The sequence below is a fragment of the Staurois parvus genome, unplaced genomic scaffold (genome assembly GCF_062004578.1).
Source record: "Staurois parvus isolate SC_StPar_1 unplaced genomic scaffold, SC_StPar_1.0 ptg001328l, whole genome shotgun sequence".
Taxonomy (NCBI): domain Eukaryota; kingdom Metazoa; phylum Chordata; class Amphibia; order Anura; family Ranidae; genus Staurois; species Staurois parvus.
The window spans coordinates 3,793,735-3,812,600 of record NW_028319124.1 but is presented as its reverse complement, the minus strand read 5'-3'; the positions used below and the strand labels follow the sequence as shown (position 1 = coordinate 3,812,600).

Genomic DNA, 18,866 nt, shown 5'->3' with positions numbered 1-18,866 from the left:
TTTTCCTGAGCCTCTCCCATCCCCTGGAAATATCTACCCCAACCTGTATCACTATCTCCTACTCTCTCCGTCTTTAGGCGATCCTCGAAAACACATCTCTTCAAGCAAGTCAATCCCATCGCCACCTAAAATCTAAACATTTTCTTTCTCCATTAAAGTAGAGTTCCGGCCCCTGCCACCTCTCAAAAAAAAAAAATTTAAAAGTCTGCAGCTACATATACTATGGCTTCTGATTTTTAATACTAGGGCACTTACCTATCCAGGCATCCAGCGGTGTCCTCACCCTAAGCCCATTCTTTAATCAGCTGTTAGTACTGGAGCCACCATCTTGAATAAGGGAAACTGTCAATGAAGGCTTGCAGCTTCACTGTAGGTTTCCTACTGCGCCTGCACAAAATGCACTGTACTTTGTGAATGGGCTGCAGTCACCTTGGACCTTGGAAGTGTCTCAGAGGGTTGCGGGGGGGGGGCCCAAACCTCTGGCTCAGTTCACTGCGGCGCAGTCAAAAAGGTAATAACTGTGTGGAGATGAGTTAAAGCAGAGTTCCACCCAAAAGTGGAAGCTTCACTTTACTGCCCTTCCCCCCCCTCCTCCGCAGCCACATTTGGCACCTTTTGGGGGGAGCAGGTACCCGCTTCCCCCTCCCCCCCCAAAGTTCCACTTTTGGGTGGAACTATGCTTTACTCATCTCCACACAGTTATTACCTTTTTGTGTCACTTGCCCCCCTCTTTCAGATTGCAGGCTCTCAGGAGCAGGGCCCTCCTAATCCATTTGTCTTGTATTGTAAAGTTGGCCATAGACAGGTAGACCTCCATCCACACAAACAAGGTGCCCCACCGGGACAGAGTAATCTGACAGGGGTGGGTTCTGCTGTCAGAATACACTGATCAGCGACTGTAGCCGATTGGCTATAGCTGCTGGTCAAAGAATTTCCAGCATGTGCCTCTAACAATGGCAATGATTGACTTCTGTAGAGCAGGGATGGACATACACTGATAGAAATTTGGCCAGAATCTCCCGAACCAGCCAAATTTTGACAAGTCTTTAGCAGTGGTCTCCAAACTGTGACCCTTTGCTTGCCTTTTTCCAACCCTTGGGCCACTTCTCCTCCCACTGATATAAGGTACTACTTGTCCTAGTGAGACCAATGATGAGGCACCACCAATCCTTCCACTGTCACCAACAATGGGGGCTTTATTCCTCCTCCTGTTGACCACAGGCGCTTTTTTTTTTTGTCCACTGATCGTCAAGCCTGAAGCAATGCTACTCCTACTAACACTGGGACATTCTCTACTCCCACTGGCCTTAGTGTGGCCCCCCTAAAGTGTGAAGGACGGGAAACTTGCCCCCTTGTTTAGAATGTTTGGAGACCCCTGGTCTATAGCCAGTTTAACTGTACTGTCTCCCTTTATTTTGTAAAGAGCTGTGCAAACTATTGGAGCTATACAAGTCCTGTGTAAAAATAATTCCCCTTTCACTAACCCATTTTAGGACAGGATCTTGGGCAATTCTACGAATACCCCAACCCCATCACTGTGTCCCAAGCAGGCGCTCTTTGTAGGGCACCTACGCATTCAAAATCCAAATGTCACCGTGCATTGCTTCCGTACCTTTCAGGTGTGTGCATGCTCAGTGACAGAGAGAAGCAATAAAACACTGACAAAGCAAATGAGGGGGAAAAAAAAAAAAGAAGAAGAGCAGTCACGTGCTTTACTGGCCATAGGGAAAAGCAATTAGTGGTGAAACCTGTCTCCACTCAATTCAGAAAGTGAACACATAAAGACATGAGGCCGATGCAAGGATATGTAATCAATACATTTTACGAATGTTTATACTGAGAGGTCACTGGCTTCATTCCTGAAAGCGTACGCCACCGATAGAAAAATATAGAGGACAACCCTAGAAAAACGAATAAACAAGGCGACTCCTGGTATGTACACATGTCATATACTGATCAGGTGCGGTGACCAAACACGGGACGTCAGCAGTTGTAATATACTGACAGTTCCAGGAATGACAGTCACGACACAAGACGCCACATCTGTGCCTGGTGACATTAGTCACACCTGCAGCGGCCTGCGGGCCGGGTTCACCATGAGTCAGTACGCTCACCCTGACACAGAGGGAGGGACCTGCAGGCCCCAGGCAGGCGTACACCCCATACAGTATATAGGAAATATACAGTACAGAGTATGTTATCAGATCCAAAATTCCCCTTCTAACAGCACATACATATTTAATGTGTTTATGGCTGCAATCGAATACACAACAAGTAAAAACGCTTTCGCTCACACGGCCAATTAACCCCTATATAGCCGACACACACCTTCCTATAGATCTCTCAGCATGACAACTGACATGGTAAAGAGACAGGAGGACCCCGTTTTCTCTGACACACCCTAAAGCCCAGACAATGGAAGGGCCTGCTTTCAAAACCTTTACAAAGGAAGGGCTGGTAGAGAGATGGGTGGATTAAAAAAAAAAAAACAAAAAAACAAATCCTCCGTTTTAATGGCTGCTTCTGGATGTGTTTTAGCAGGTGGGAGAGGTCCCTATAAAATTCTGTATATCCTAAGCCAGGCCTCCACACCCCCTATAAAGAGATGCGGCCCTTGACTCGGGTGTGTGAAGCACAGTTCAGTCCGAATAATGGGGATGGGGGCTTTATGGTGCTAATGAAGGTAAAGGGATTCGAATATGCCTTAGAAGCTTGAGAAGAATCAAGGACGGAACCGAAATTGGAGTAAATGCCGCCCTTATTATCCAGATCACTATGTAACAGATTAATGTAGAATGTAAAATAATACAGCTTCCTCTTTAGTACATATACAAGCATACATATACAATGAAACATCTGCATATAGTGATTAGTGACTGTAAACAACTACCTGTGCCATCAACCAAGCACATAGGGTTAACGGATCTATTATTAATGAACCCACATTAACTTAGTCACTAGTGATCTATGTGAATGGAACCATGTGATCACGGGGCGCGCCTGCAGAGATGGTACACAGGGTTAAGCAGTTTAAAAGCCTCTCTTTATAGGGTCAAATACCAAGAGGGATTGGGAAGGCAGAATAGGATATTAGCCTGAATAGAATGAGAGGTGTAGGATCATTGGGAGGTTTGGCAATACTGGAGAATGTGGGAGTATGAAGAACTCAATGACAAGGAAATATTTCAATATTTGTCGAGATAAGAACAATCTGGAAAGCAGGACTGATGAGTAAGGGTTCTTACGTCATAAAGAACGAAAGCCCTTGTTATAGATCAGATCAAACATCAGTTTTGGTTTTGGTTTTTGTTTTTTCAATATTTTGAGTAGGATTATTCAGAGGTTCCAAAATATTTACTTTTATTTTGGAACCCAAAATGTCCAATGAACTGCTTGTATCAAAATATAAATAAAAGTAACCTTACAGCCCATCAAAACTCCCAGCTCCTAAAATTAAACTGTTTATATCACAGGAAAAGGAACATCCTGTTAAAGGCCACAGTTCACAGAACCCAGGTATAGGTCATTCTATTCAGAGGTCCCAGAACAGAGATTTATTTTTATTCTGGAACAGAACTCTAAGCCTGCGTTCACACTTCTGCGGTTTGGTGCGTCGCATGTGATTCACACAGAAACCGCACCGCATTCCTGTGCAAATCGCATGCGAATTCTGTGCGGTGCGATTTGAGCCATACGTTTTGTATGGCTCAAATCGCACCGCATCCACACCAAAAAGGTGCACAACCCTTTTTTTGGTCTGCACTAGAATTGGATTGCATTGGTAGTCACACCTATGCGATCAGACTCTGCACATCGCACTGCGTTTTGCGAATCGATTTTGGGGTGTTGTTAACTTAACATACACACCCGCAGCGGTTTGCATGAACTGGGTGCGACTGTGATGCGGTGCGGAATTCGCATAGAAACTGGGGTGAATTCCGCACCGTATTAGTGTAAACCCAGGCTTAAAATGAACTGCTAATACCACAAAATAAAAAGGTAAAGACCCTCAAAAGCCCTGGGTCCTATGATTTCAAATAAACTGCTTATATCACAATAAAATCCTGTTAAAGGCACAGCTCCGACTAGAATGCTTTATAGTGGTGCCCACTCTGCAAGTTGTGGCTTTTAATATTTATGATAAAGGCAGTTTATTCAAAATGATTTGATGGGCCATGCGTCTTCTTCTTGTTTTATATTGTGATATAAATAGTTCATTTGGAATGCTGGTTTCCAGAACAAATACAAATGACCTCTGAACAGAATGTCCTATACCAGTGGCGCCCATTCAGAGGACACCAAATTATAGATTTTATTCTGCAATCCAACATTTGAAAAGAACTGTTTCCATCACAATATAAAGTAAAAAAAGACCACACGGCCCATCAAAAGCCCCAGCCCCCAATGTGTTGTATTAAACTGCCTATATCATAATGTAAACAAAAACAACATCCAGTTTAAAGCCACAGCTCACAGACTGTGCACCCCTGGTGCAGGGCATTCTGTATATAGTAGGGAATCCCAAAATATGGATTTACTTTTATTGTGGAACCCCCACATTTCAAATGCCTATCAAAAGTCAAACTGTTTAGGGAACAATCACTTACATCATAGTATAAAAAAACAAAATCTAGTTAAAAGCCACAGCTCACGCACTGGGCCCTCTTATTATATGACATTCTATACTCTGGACTCACATTAAAGAGTTATATTTATTCCCCCAACATTCAAAATGGACTGCTTATGAAAAATAACTGCACGACCCATCAAAACCCCCAACTCCCAAGATTATAAATACTCTGCTTATATCACAATATATAAAAAAGAAATCACATTAAAAGCCCCAGCTCATACACTGGGCATCCTTGATATTGGGCATTCTGTTCAGAGGACCCCAAATATAGATTTCCTTTTGTTTTATAAATTTTATTCATCCTGGAACCCCACATTTCAGAGGAACTGCTTGTATCACAATATAAAGAAAATATCATCCAGTCAAAAGCCACAGCTCATAGACTGGGCACCTCTGGTATAGGGCTTTCTAAATATGTGTCCCAAAATATAGACTTCATCCATTTCAAATGAATGGCTTATATCACAATATAAAGAAAAATGACCTCAAGGCCCACTAAACGCCCCAGCCCTTCATGTTTTGCACTAAACTGCTTATGTATTAAAAATATATATATCATCCAGTTAAAAGCCACAGCTCACAGACTGTGCACCCCAGGTATAGGCCATTCTGTTCAGAGAACCCCAAATATAGATTTACTTGTGTTTTAGAGAGTTTATTTTTAGATTTATTCTGTTGTGGAACCCAACATTTCAAAGCAACTGCTTATGTTAAGAAAATATCACCCAGTTAAAAGCCACAGCTCACAGACTATGCACCCCTGGTATAGGGCTTTCTATATAGAGCTCCCAAATTATAAATGTTATCCATTTCAAATGAACTACCTATATCACCTTATGGCCCATCAAATTCCCCAGTCCCCAATGTTTTGAAATAAAATACATATTTAAAAAAATAAAAATTCAGTTAAAAGCCACAGCTCACAGACTGGGCACCCTGGTTTAGGGCATTCTGTTCAGAGGACACCAAATATAGATTTACTTTTGTTCATCCAACATAACAAATGGGCTGCTCATTTTATAATATAAAGGAAAAACCCTCATGGCCCATCAATATTCTTAGCCCCCCACAATTTAAAATAAACTGTTTACTTCACGATGTTAAAAAAAATACAATCCAGTTAAAAGCCACAGCTCACAGACTGGGCACCTCTAGTATATGGCATTCTATTCAGAAGACCCAGTATTATTTTTTATTTTTGTTAATTAACTGCCTATTATATCATAAAAGGAAAATAATCCCATGGAATAGTAATATCGCCAGCTCCTATGTTTTTAAATATTTTAAATAAAGTGCTTGTATACTGATAAAAAATAAAATAGACAAGCTCTATGGAGAGGGCACAGCGGGCACCCCTGGTATGGGGCATTCAATTCAGAGGACCCAATAGAATTTTTTTTTTTTAATGAACTGCTTATATCAAAGGAAAATAATCCAATGGAACAGAAATAATCGCCAGCTCCTATTTTTTTTAAATAAACTGCTTGTATCCTGATTAAAAAAAAAAAAAAATACCAGCCAAGCCCTGTAGAGTGGGCACCCCTGGTATGGGGGTATTCTATTCAGAGTATTTTTTTTTTCAATGAACCGCTTATATCATAAAGGAAGATAATCCCATGGACCAGTAATATCACCAGCTCCTATGTTCTTTAATAAACTGCTTGTATCCTGATAAAAAATACCAGCCAAGCCCTGTAGAGAGGGCACAGCGGGCACCACTGGTAAGGGGCATTCTATCCAGAATTTTTTTCAATGAACTGCTTATTATATCATAAAGGAAAATAATCCAATGGAACAGGTAATAATACTCAGCTATTTTTTTTTTTAAATAAACTGCTTGTATCCTGATAAAAAAAAAAAATTTAAAAAATATCAGCCAAACCCTGTACATAGGGCACAGCGGGCACCCCTGGTATGGGGCATTCGATTCAGAGGACCCCATAGTATTTATTTATTTATTTTAATGAACTGCTTATATCATAAAGGAAAATAATCCCATAGAACAGAAATAATAGTCAGCTCCTATTTATTTTAAATAAACTGCTTGTATCCTGATAAAAAAAATTTAAAAAAATACAAGCCAAGCCCTGTAGAGAGGGCTCAGCGGGCACCCCTGGTATGGGGGATATTCTATACAGAGGACCCTCAATGAACCGCTTATATCATAAAAGACAATAATCCCCTGGACCAGTAATAACACCAGCTCCTATGTTTTTTAACAAACTGTTTGTATCCTAATAAAAATTAAAATATAATACCAGCCAAGCCCTGTAGAGAGGGCACAGCGGGCACTCCTGGTATGGGGCATTCTATTCAGAAGACCCCAGAGTATTTTTTTCAATGAACTGCTTATTATATCATAAAGGAAAATAATCCCATGGAACAGAAATAATAGTCAGCTCCTATTTTATTTTAAATAAACTGCTTGTATCCTGATAAAAATTAAAACAAAATACCAGCCAAGCCCTGTAGAGAGGGCACAGCGGGCACCCCTGGTATGGGGGTATTCTATTCAGAGGACCCCATAGTATTTTTTCAATGAACGGCTTATCATATCATAAAGGAGAACAAACAATCCCATGGATCAGGAATATCACAGCTCCTATGCTTTTTAATAAACTGCTTGTATCCTGATATGAAATGACAGCCAAGCCCTGTAGAGAGGGCACCCCTGGTATAGGGCATTCTCTGATCTACAATGAAGAGGATCCATCCCCCACCAGATGTGTGTACACACCCCATGCAGTTATATAACCCAGCCAGGATCAGACCCCCCATATGGATGGGGGTCCAAGGACAGGGGGGGGGCCTCCATCCATCCTCCTCCTTACCTCTGCCATAGCATTTGCCGATGATCCAGCCGAGTGAGGCAGAAATCCTGGCCTGCTGGGCATCGTACACATCCAAAGGTTTAATCTCCGGCACCAAAAAGCTCTTTTTCATCCTGCTCCTGATCCTGGGACCGGGCTAGTGCAGAACATCCATGGGGAGGGAGAAGGCAGGAGGCAGGGAAGGAAGGGGGGCGAATGCTGCTGCAGGAGACACAGAGGGTGGATGGATGGGGGGGCGGGGAGTCCGATCCCCTGTCTGATGATGATGGGGGGGGGGGGTCAGCGCTGTCCTTCAGCACCACATGGAGGGTGCACACACATGGAGGGTGTCTGTCCGTCTCCTTCCAGCTGTCTCAGGTGCACTGACTGTCTGTGTCCTCCCTTCCCCCCTCCTCCTCCGTCTCTCGCTATGTGACCTCACCATAGGGAGGAGTCTCTCCTTCTCCTAACAGGTAATTCAGCATGGACAAAGAGGAGGGAGGGGAGGCCTGAGCTGACAGCCGATCATTCATTGGAGGAGATCCGGCACTGGATCCATTGTTACCCTCGGGGGTCACGTGACGCCGGGCTCCATTGTTGCCAGGAGAGGTGACTGCATGGCATGGAAAGGTGATGGAGGGGCGATGGGGCCCCCCACCATCCGATCCGCAGGAGAGATGCACAGGGATCGCTGCCGGTGACAGATCCATCACATGTCAGGGCCTTATAAACACAATATCCTTCACAGAAACCAGCCTCCATGTACATTCATCACTACAACTAGAGACAGACTTTATGGCATCCTCCATAGGCTGAGGAGAGGGGTTTGTTTGCCATCTCTGCCCCATTGGGGAGATTTGCCTTCACTTCCTGTCCCATTGGGGAGATTTGCCTTCACTTCCTGTCCCATTGGGGAGATTTCCCTTCACTTCCTGTCCCATTGGGGAGATTTCCCTTCACTTCATGTCCCACTGGGAAGAGTTCACTTCCTGTCCCATTGGGGAGAGTTCCCTTCACTTCCTGTCCCATTGGGGAGAGTTCCCTTCACTCCCTGTCCCATTGGGGAGATTTGCCTTCACTTCCTGCCCCATAGCCAAACAGGAAGTGAGAGGAACCCCCTGCAAATTGGGGGAATCCCTTGCCCCCCCCCCCCCCCCCAGGTCACCAGAACTAGGCCTGTTTGGAAGATTTTCCCTCTATTACTTCTCTGGGGGCACCTCCAAAATTTGGGATTTTCTTTTTTTATTATTATTATTATTATTATTATACAGGATTTATAGAGTGCCAACAGTTTTCTCAGCTCTTTGCAATATAACGGGAGACAATACAGCAACAAGAGGTTTAGGAGGGCCCTGTTCCTTGGGGCTTACAATCTAAGAGGGAGGGGCTAGTGGTACAAAAGGTAATAACTGTGCGGGATGGACTGGTAGGAGGAATAGAAGATTCCGTTATTAGCTGAAGGCAGGATAGGCTTCCCTGAAGAGATAGGTTTTTAGAGATTGCCTAAAAGTGGGCAGAGTAGGCGATAGTCTGATAAATTGGGGTAGAGAGTTCCAGAGGATGGAGGAAGCTCTGGAGAAGTCCTGGAGACGAGAATGGGAGGAAGGGACAAGGGAGCTAGAGAGCAGAAGGTTGTGGGAGGAGCGGAGAGTACGGTTTGGGTGATATTTGGAGACAAGATTGGTGATGTAATTTGGGGCAGAGTTATAAATGGCTTTATATGTTATTGTTAATGTTTTGAATTTTATTCGTTGGGCAATGGGAAGCCAGTGGAGGGATTGGCAGATATGGAACAGTTATGCAGGCCATTGACGGGTCGTTTATCGGCCGAATTCACGCCGTTAGTGAGGCAAGCCTGTCGGCTGTTTTTCATGGATCTTCTCATTTATTTTTATCGGTCATGCTGGAAAATCCACAAAAAAAAACGGCCGTTTTTCGTGGACATTGGTGGCAGCATCGGCAATGGGGCAGACCAATTTTTCGTTTATAGGCCGGGCCCATCTATGGCCTGCCTTAGTAAGGTGGATGAAGAGGGGATAGCCTGCGATGAGGTCGGCCAATGAGGAGGGAGTTACAATAGTCAAGGTGAGATATAACAAGGGAGTGAATAAGTTGCTTAGTGGTTTCCGAGGTTAGGAACGGCTGTATCTTGGAGATGTTGCGGAGGTGAAGTCTACAAGATTTGGACAGTGATTTGATTTGGAGTTGAAAGGACAGATTGTAGTCCAGGATTACACCTCGTACCCTGGCATGAGGGGAGGGACTGATGGTGGTGTTGTTGGTCTTGATGGAGAAGTCGGGGAGGGGGCACAGGCTGGGGGGAATACTAAGAGCTCAGTTTTAGAGATATGGAGTTTGAGGAAGTAGAGTGATATCCATGCTGATACAGTATCTCCCAGAAGTGAGTTCACCCCTCACATTTTTGTAAATATTTGATTCTCTCTTTTCATGTGACAACACTGAAGAAATGACACTTTGCTACAATGTGACGTAGTCAGTGTACAGCTTGTATAACATGTAAATTTGATGTCCCCTCAAAATAACTCAACACACAGCCATTAATGTCTAAATTGCTGGCAACAAAAGTGAGTACACCCCTAAGTGACAATGTCCAAATTGGGCCCAATTAGCCATTTTCCCTCCCCGGTGTCATGTGACTCGTTAGTGTTACAAGGTCTCAGGTGTGAATGGGGAGCAGGTGTGTTAAATTTGGTTTATATCAATAAATACCAGCGCAAACCCACATAATAAATTGCATCACCCAACCCTTTAGATGGTAATTAATAAATATTACAAACTTAAAAAACTGTGACACAAAAACATTTTCGTGGTAATGAAATAGTGATAAAAAAATTAATAGTGATAAAAAATTAATATATATAAATGATTTTTAAATTAATAAGTCCAGTGACAAAAAACCCCAAAAATAACAGTCCCGTGACAAAATTAATTATATTGTAATTTCATTGGATTCTTCCGTGCCTTTGATACCTTCACCATCCACCAGTGCAAAACGAACATTAACCGCACTCACCAGATAATGGTGAGTCAAACGCCTTTCAGGGATATTAAGGGCTCCTGGACCCCCTTTGCTTTGTATAAGACCTCCAAATAATGCCTCCTCTCGGATATAGATACCTCTTCTGGTTACTCCTCTCACCGAATCCCCCAGGGAAAATCAGGAAGAAGTAAAAACCATAGTGTGATACCGTAGTGATTTCCAATCAAAAGAATTTCTCCAGACCACTCATCTTTTAGCAGGATATAACCCCGCATTTTATTGGAACAAAAACGATCTTTCTTTTAAAAACTATCTATTTTTCATGTACAGCGACTTTTGTATAGAGACCCCACAGCCTGGTATACAGCAGGATGACAGACCTCAGATGCAGACTCATCCACTATGCAAAGATGGCCCCTTGGAACGCACCGCTCGGCGTGCGTTCCACTCACCGGAAATGACGTCAGACGCCGGAACAGGCAACTGGAAGTGCGTCAACGCGTTTCGCCCCACCCACGGCGTTATCAAGACGGGGAGCAGGTGTGTTAAATTTGGTGTTATCGCTCTCACTCTCTCATACTGGTCACTGGAAGTTCAACATGGCACCTCATGGCAAAGAACTCTCTGAGGATCTGAAAAAAAGAATTGTTGCTCTACATAAAGATGGCCTAGGCTATAAGAAGATTGCCAAGACCCTGAAACTGAGCTGCAGCATGGTGGCCAAGACCATACAGCGGTTTAACAGGACAGATCCACTCAGAACAGACCATGCCATGATCAACCAAAGAAGTTGAGTGCACGTGTTCAGAGTCATATCCAGAGGTTGTCTTTGGGAAATAGATGTATGAGTGCTGCCAGCATTGCTGCAGAGGTTGAAGGGGTGGGGGGTCTGCCTGTCACTGCTCAGACCATACGCCACACACTACATCAAACTGATCTGCCTGGCTGTTGTCCTAGAAGGAAACCTCTTCTAAAGATGATGCACAAGAAAGCCCGCAAACAGTTTGCTGAAGACAAGCAGACTAAGGACATGGATTACTGGAACTATGTCCTGTGGTCTGATGACACCAAGGTAAACTGATTTGGTTCAGATGGTGTCATGCGTGTGTGGTGGCAACCAGGTGAGGAGTACAAAGACAAGTGTGTCTTGCCTACAGTCAAGCATGGTGGTGGGAGTGTCATGGTCTGGGGCTGCATGAGTGCTCCTGGCACTGGGGAGCTACAGTTCATTGAGGGAAACATGAATGCCAGGGCTTCCCCCATCCTCTGGAACTCCCTACCCCAATCCATCAGACTATTACCTACTCTCCTCTCCTTTAGACGCACCCTGAAGACCCATCTCTTCAGGAAAGCCTACCCCGCCCTCAGCTAATTGCCGACCTCCTCCACTCTTCCTACCACTTCATCCCCCACAGCTATTTCCTCCTGTACCACTATCCCCTCCCTCCTAGATTGTAAGCTCCAAGGAGCAGGGCCCTCAAACCCCTCGTGTATCGAATTGTATTGTTACTGTACTGTCTCGTGTACTGTCTCCCATTGTAATGTACAGCGCTGAGCAAACTGTTGGCGCTATATAAATCCTGTATAATAATAATAAATAATGCCAACATGTACTGTGACATACTGAAGCAGAGCATGATCCCCTCCCTTCGGAGACTGGGCTGCAGGGCAGTATTCCAACATGATAATGACCCCAAATGCACCTCCAAGACAACCACTGCCTTGCTAAAGAAGCTGACGGTAAAGGTGATGGACTGGCCAAGCATGTCTCCAGACCTAAACCCTATTGAGCATCTGTGGGGCATCCTCAAACGGAAGGCGGAGGAGCGCAAGGTCTCTAACATCCACCAGCTCCGTGATGTTGTCATGGAGGAGTGGAAGAGGACTCCAGTGGCAACCTGTGAAGCTCTGGTGAACTCCATGCCCAAGAGGGTTAGGGCAGTGCTGTAAAATAATGGTGGCCACACAAAATATTGACACTTTGGGCCCAGTTTGGACATTGTCAAATCAAATATTTACAAAAATGTGAGGAGTGTACTCACCTCTGGGAGATACTGTATGCTGCATTTTTCGTGTTGCAGCGCATAAACTTGAATCCTGATCATGTGATCGCTGGGAGAATCAATCAACCATGTGATTGGTAAACTGCTCTGCTTTCTGGCATTAAGTCCCACTTAAATGGCTGTCGAGAGGTGGAAGGAAAGGGGTTAATGCCGCTCTGCAAGTATCTGTCTGTGTATCACTGGGGAAATTTTCTTTTGCTTTCTGTTCCAGGGATGCAGCAGGAAGTTGGGAGAAAATATCCCAAAATGTGGAGAAATGACCTGTTAGTTGTCCCTGGAACAAGTGTCCCTATTGGGAGATTTCTCCTTACCTCTTGTTGTGGGGACAACTCTAATTTTTTTTTAAATTTCCCCTTATTTCTTTTTCAATGACAGTGGTCACCAGTACTAATAGTGAAGATGAATTTCCCCAATGGCGACACAGTTACCAATAAAAACCCATCAGAGGGACTAATCCTTCCTCTCTCTATCCACGGCTAAAAAAATGTTTTGCCTAGAGCAGGGGTCTCCAAACTTTCTAAACAAAGGGCCAGTTCACTGTCCATTAGACTTTAGGGGGGTCGGAATGTGACCATCGGGAGTAGAAAATGTCCCAGCATCAGTTGGAGTAAACAATGCCCCATCGTTGGTGTCATTGGTAGGAATTGTTCCCCATTATTGGTAGGAATTGTGCCCCAGCATTGGTGTCATTGAGCACCATTGTTGGTGTCAATGCAAGGAATTGTTCCCCATCACTGGTGTCATTGGAAAGAATGTCTCTGGTGTTATTGGGCCCCATTGTTGGTGTCATTGGGAGGAATTGTGCCCCATCATTGGTGTCATTGAAAATAATGTCTCTGGTGTTATTGGGCCCCAATGTTTGTGTCATTGGGAGGAACTGTGCCCCATCATTGGTGTCATTGGGAGAAATTGTGTCCCATCACTGGTGTCATTGGGAGGAATTGTGCCACTTTGTTGGTGTCAGTGAATGAAGTAGTGCTCCAAGGGCCAGATAAAAGCAAGCAAAGGGCCGCATTTGGCCCCCGGGCTACAGTTTGGAGACCACTGGCCTAGAGATATGTTACATTTCTGAATTGCATTTTGCCACATTTTTGATGCATTTTTGCTTTTTTAAAATTTTTTAAAAATGTTCTTGTTGCTAGGCAGATATTAAACGCAAAACGCGTCAAAAACGTAACAAAACGCAATGCTATGAAGTCTATAGTACCAAAAATTCAAGGTTTTGCATTCAAAAAAGTCCCTGACCCTTTCCAAAAAATGCACCGGGTGAAGATTAGAACCCGTCCCATAGGAAATCACGTTAAATGGACTGTACTGCGTTTCTTCAAAATGCTGCAGAAAACGCATAGTTGTGAACCTAGGGTCATAGACCGTGAAATGTGTTTTATGCAAGCAGTGTAAATATCTGAATCTGACCTGGTTTTATCACAAAGCGTTGATCGTCATCAGATCAAGGAACTGACAGACTCCATGAATGAAGGCTTATGACTTTTATTGAAAAGAAGGGTGGCTATATTGGGCACTGTTAGTTTTTTTGTTTTTGAAATGTCAGAAATGTTTATTTGTAAATGTTGAGTTGCTTGTTTATTATTCTCACGTTGACAGATGAAAATAAACAAGTGAGATGGGAACATTTTTGTTTTTCATTTAGTTGCATAATAATTCTGCACACTAATAGTTGCCCAATAACTGTGCACACATAGATGCTCTCCTAAGAAAACCAAAACCTCACTTTTACTTTTTTATTCAGATTCGAGGTTTATTAACTGCTTTCACGCCGCTCTATAGCAGAAATACTGCTACAGGGTGGCATGGCTGAGCAAAATCACGTATTTATATGTGATTTCGCAATTCTGGGTAGGACCGCCATTCGCAGCCTCGGCTGTCAATCTTCGGGTCCCGGATGGTGATTCCTCGCCGGCACCTAGCAATTGCCGAGTATCACCGACGGGGAGAGACCTGTGTATAAACAACTTCTGCACACTCAGCTTCTGCAGAGCCGTACGAAGCAGTGTGCTTACAGTGGAAAGCACCAACACAGCACACAGTAAAAGAGCACACAGTTAACACATTGATCATCCCAGATGTTAACCCCTTCCTGTCCAGTGTCATTAGTACAGTGTCAGTGCTTTTTATTGCACTGATCACTGTATTGGTGTCACTGGGGATGTCAGTTGGTCAGTTCCTCCCCAGTGTCAGAATGCCCAACGCAGTCCAGTTATAAGTTGCTGATCACCGCCATTACTAGTATAAAAAATAAATTCCAGTATATATACTGCCATTTGTATAACTTTCACGTAAACCAATTATTTACATGTATTCGGATTTTATTTTTTAGCAAAAACATGTACAGGATACATTGTGGACTAAATTTAAGACAAATTTTTATTTTTTAAATCTTTTTACTGGACATGTTTAGTAACAAAAAGTCAAAAATATTGTTTGGTTTTTTTTCAAAATTGTCGGTCTTTTTTTGTTTATAGCGCAAAAAATAAAAACTGCAGAGGCGATCAAATACCACCGAAAGAAAGCTCTATTTATGGGAAAAAAAGACATAAATTGCATTTGGGTGCAGCGTTGCATGACCGCACAATTGTCAGTTAAAGTAACGCAGCGCCAAATAAATAAAAATGGCCTGGTCAGGAAGGGGGGTAAATCCTCTGGAGGGCAAGTGGTTAAGATTTTGGATTGACCAAGATCACTGCAGTTGTTCAATAATGAAGCGAATCCTCAAAAATACAACTTGCCTAATGACTGTGCACACAGCATAGTTTCGTGGCCTAGTGCAGTGCAGTTGGGTCCCAAAACCATAGTGCTACTTCAGCACCCCTAGAATGTCACTTCCAAAAAAGCGGTTGACATTGCAGGCCCTCTGCCTTCTCAGCCTTCAACCATACATGGTAGCACTTTTCCAATCAGGAGGCACTGGGCATCGCAGAACCCTCTACACTAGGGAAATACTCCCGACCTCCTCCTTATATAGTGGACACTTCATTGGGTGTTTTCCCATGGAGAAGATCCTTCAGGACCCCCATCATTTCAGTAGGGATACTCTACAGCCAGCCAACCCTGCCAGAAGCAAAAATAAATGGTGATAATGTTGAAAATACAACCCCCCCAAAAAAAAAGCTGAGAACACACTATGGGATAAAGTCCAAATTCAACATTAGTACACAAATTATACAAATAAGTGAATGTGTCCAAAGGAATCAGACTGGTGACCAAACAAAATCTAGATAGTGGACCAATATGCCACATGCTGTCTATGACTTCTCTGTAAGTAGAGAATCATGGATTTCTGGTAAGCCTGCATTTATGACCTTTGGTGGTGGAGATTCTTTTCTGTGTTGGTGCACCATCTGTATTTTGTTTGGTCACCAGTCTGATTCCTTTGGACGCATTTTGTTTGGCTCACTAGTCTGATTCCTTTGGACACATTTATTTACTTAATTTTTTTGTATCGTGAATTGTTTGCAGAAGTGAATTCTATATTAATTTATCTTAAAATGATTTTTATGTATTAGCGCAACCCAGCCAGAAGGCCAGATTGATGGTAGAGCACCCCTACTCGACACTGATAAGAACAGATACTACACTTGACCTAAGGCCCTATTCACACTAGGGCGTTTTGAATCGCAGGCAAAATTGCTACAATTCTGATTGCGATTTGAAACGCTCTGCTAAAATGACAAATCCCACAATAGTGTGTTCAAGCGCCATTCATTTTAATAGCACCTGGAAACGCAGTGCGGTTCTGTCATGATTGTCATGCGATAAATTGTGCTGCAATTGCGGCAAACCACATCGCATGATGAGAGTTGCCAAAAAGAAGTTCAGTAACTTCTTTTGGGCGACACATAGTTACATAGTTAGTCTGGCCGAAAAAAGACAAAAGTGCATCCAGTTCAACTATTAAAAAAAAAAAAAAAACTACACATTGCACGATGTGTTTTGCCACAATTGCAGCGAGATTTACGGTGCAATATTTGCTGCAGAATCACAAAGGTGCCATTAAAATGAATGGCACCTGAACACACGGTTCTGGGATTGGTCATTTTAGCAGAGTGTTTTGAAATTGCGGGCAGAATCACAGCAATTCTATCCATGTTTCAAAATGCCCTAGTTTAAATTAGACCTTAGCCAGAGGGCCAAGAAGTGATGTAAAATTTGCCATACCTGAACTTCGGCTTTATCAGTGCCCTTTACTGGAAACACAGGAACTCATTATTGTGGAAGTGTGTCCACATACAGTCGTAGCCAAAAATATTGGCACCCCTTCATTTCTGTCAGATAACTTTGCCCAGAAAATTGTTGCAGTTACAAATGTTTAGGCATTCTCGTGTTTATTTCTTTTGTTTGTATTGGTATGACACAAAAATGTGGAGAAACAAAATGCCATATCTCACATATACCAATCAAAACCCCAAAAATGGAATGGACCAAATTATTGGCACCTTCTCAAAATTGTAAGAAATAATTGCATTCCAAGTTTGTGATTCTTCTGTCATTTGTAATTAAAGTCACCTGTATGAATTAACAGGTGATGACAATATAGAAATCACACCGGCAACAAGTTAAAATGGTAAACAATTGACTCAACCTTTCTGTTGTGTGTCTCTGTGTGCCACATGGAGCATGGTGAATAGAAAGAGCAGCAAAGAATTGTCTGAGGATTTGAGAATGAAAAGTGTGGACAATCCCAAGGTTACAAGTCCATCTCCATGGATTCTAATGTTCCTGTGTCCACTGTGCGCAACATTGTCAAGAAATTTACAGCCCACGGCACTGTAGCTAATCTCCCTGGATGTGGTCAAAAAAGGAAAAATGATCGAAGATTGCAACAACGGATTGTTTGATTGGTGGATAAAGAACCTCGATCAACTTCCAGACAAATTCAAGCTGACCTTCAGGCACAGGGTACAACTGTGTCAGCTTGCACTATATGTCACCATCTGAATGAAAAGGGATGCTATGGTGGGAGACCCAGGAGGACCCCACTGCAGACAGAAGCAAAACAAATGCCAGATTGGAGTTTGCCAAAACTTACCTGAGGAAGCCAGAGTCCTTTTGGGAGAATGTGCTGTGGACAGACGAAACAAAATGACAGCTTTTTGTCCATTAGTCTACTGTTTTCAAAAAGAGAAATGAAGCCTTTAACCACCTCCAGCCACACATATAAGGACATGACGGGCGGGCGGTGGTTCACTCGTTGTGGGTGGACGTCATATGATGTCCTCCCACTCTAAATGCGCATGCGCGCCCCGGCGATTGGTGGTGAGCTGTGTCACAAAGCTGATCACTGATCAGAGTAAAAAGTCGATAACATCAGCTCTATCATGTGATCAGCTATGTCCAGTCACAGCTGGTCACATGTAAATAAGGGAATGACGGTCATCAGCAGGCCTCTCCTCAACCTGACAGTGCGCAAGGAGAGGAGAGCCGGTAAGCGGAATTCCTCAGAGGGGACATCTACACTGATCATTAGGGCACTGATGATCAGTGTAGCCCCATCACTGCCACCTGTCAGTGCCCATCAATGCCACATACCAGTGCCCATCAGTGCACATAAAATGCCACGTATCAGTGCCTACCATTGCACATCAATACGACATATCAGTGCCCATCAGAGCTGCCTTTCAGTGCCGCCTATCATTGCCCATCAGTGCCGTCTAACAGTTCCAATCAGTTCCATATATGAGTGCTGCCTTTTGGTGCCCACCAGTGATGCCTGTCAATGCCCACAAGTGATCCTTGTCAATGCCCATCAGTGCCACCTACCAGTGTCTCCTCATCAGTGCTGCCTATCAGTACCCATCAGTGCAGCCTCATTAGCGTACATCAGTGAAGGAGAAAAATTATTTATTTACAAAATTTTATAACAGAAAAAAAAATTAAAATCCAGTGGTGACTAAATACCACCAAAAGAAAGCTCTATCAGTCTCAAAGAAATTATAAACATTTAGTTTGGGTACAGTGTTGCATGACTGCGCAATTGTCATTCAAAGTGCAACAGCAAAGAAAGCTGAAAATTGGCCTGGGTAGGAAGGGGGTAAAAGTGCCTGGTAGGTAAGTGGTTAAAGAAAAGAATACAGTCCCTACAGTCAAACATGCTGGAGATTCACTGATGTTTTGGGGTTGCTTTGCTGCTTCAGGCTTTGGATGTCTTGACAGTGTGCATGGCATTATGAAATCTGAAGACTACCAAAGAATTCTGGGGTGCAATGTGAGTCCAGTGTCAGAAAGTTGGGTCTCCGTCAGAGGTCATGGATCCTATAGCAGGACAATGACCCAAAGCACATGTCAAAAAGCACCCAGAAATGGTTTCAGACAAAGCACTGGAGAGTACTGAGCTGGCCAGC

At 43.4% G+C, this 18,866-nt stretch overlaps 1 protein-coding gene across 3 annotated transcripts in view; it reads right to left on the bottom strand.

Annotated features, from left to right (window-relative positions):
* The window catches only part of CAMSAP3 (calmodulin regulated spectrin associated protein family member 3), a 165,823-nt gene extending 157,957 nt beyond the window's left edge, over positions 1 to 7,866 (bottom strand). For all 3 annotated transcript variants that reach the window (XM_089661279.1, XM_089661280.1, XM_089661281.1), the window contains exon 1: positions 7,465 to 7,866. In XM_089661279.1, coding sequence (XP_089517405.1) covers positions 7,465 to 7,576 — 112 coding nt within the window. In that variant the 5' untranslated portion in view covers positions 7,577 to 7,866. The remainder of the gene's footprint in view (positions 1 to 7,464) is intronic.
* Positions 7,867 to 18,866: the final 11,000 nt, after the last annotated feature.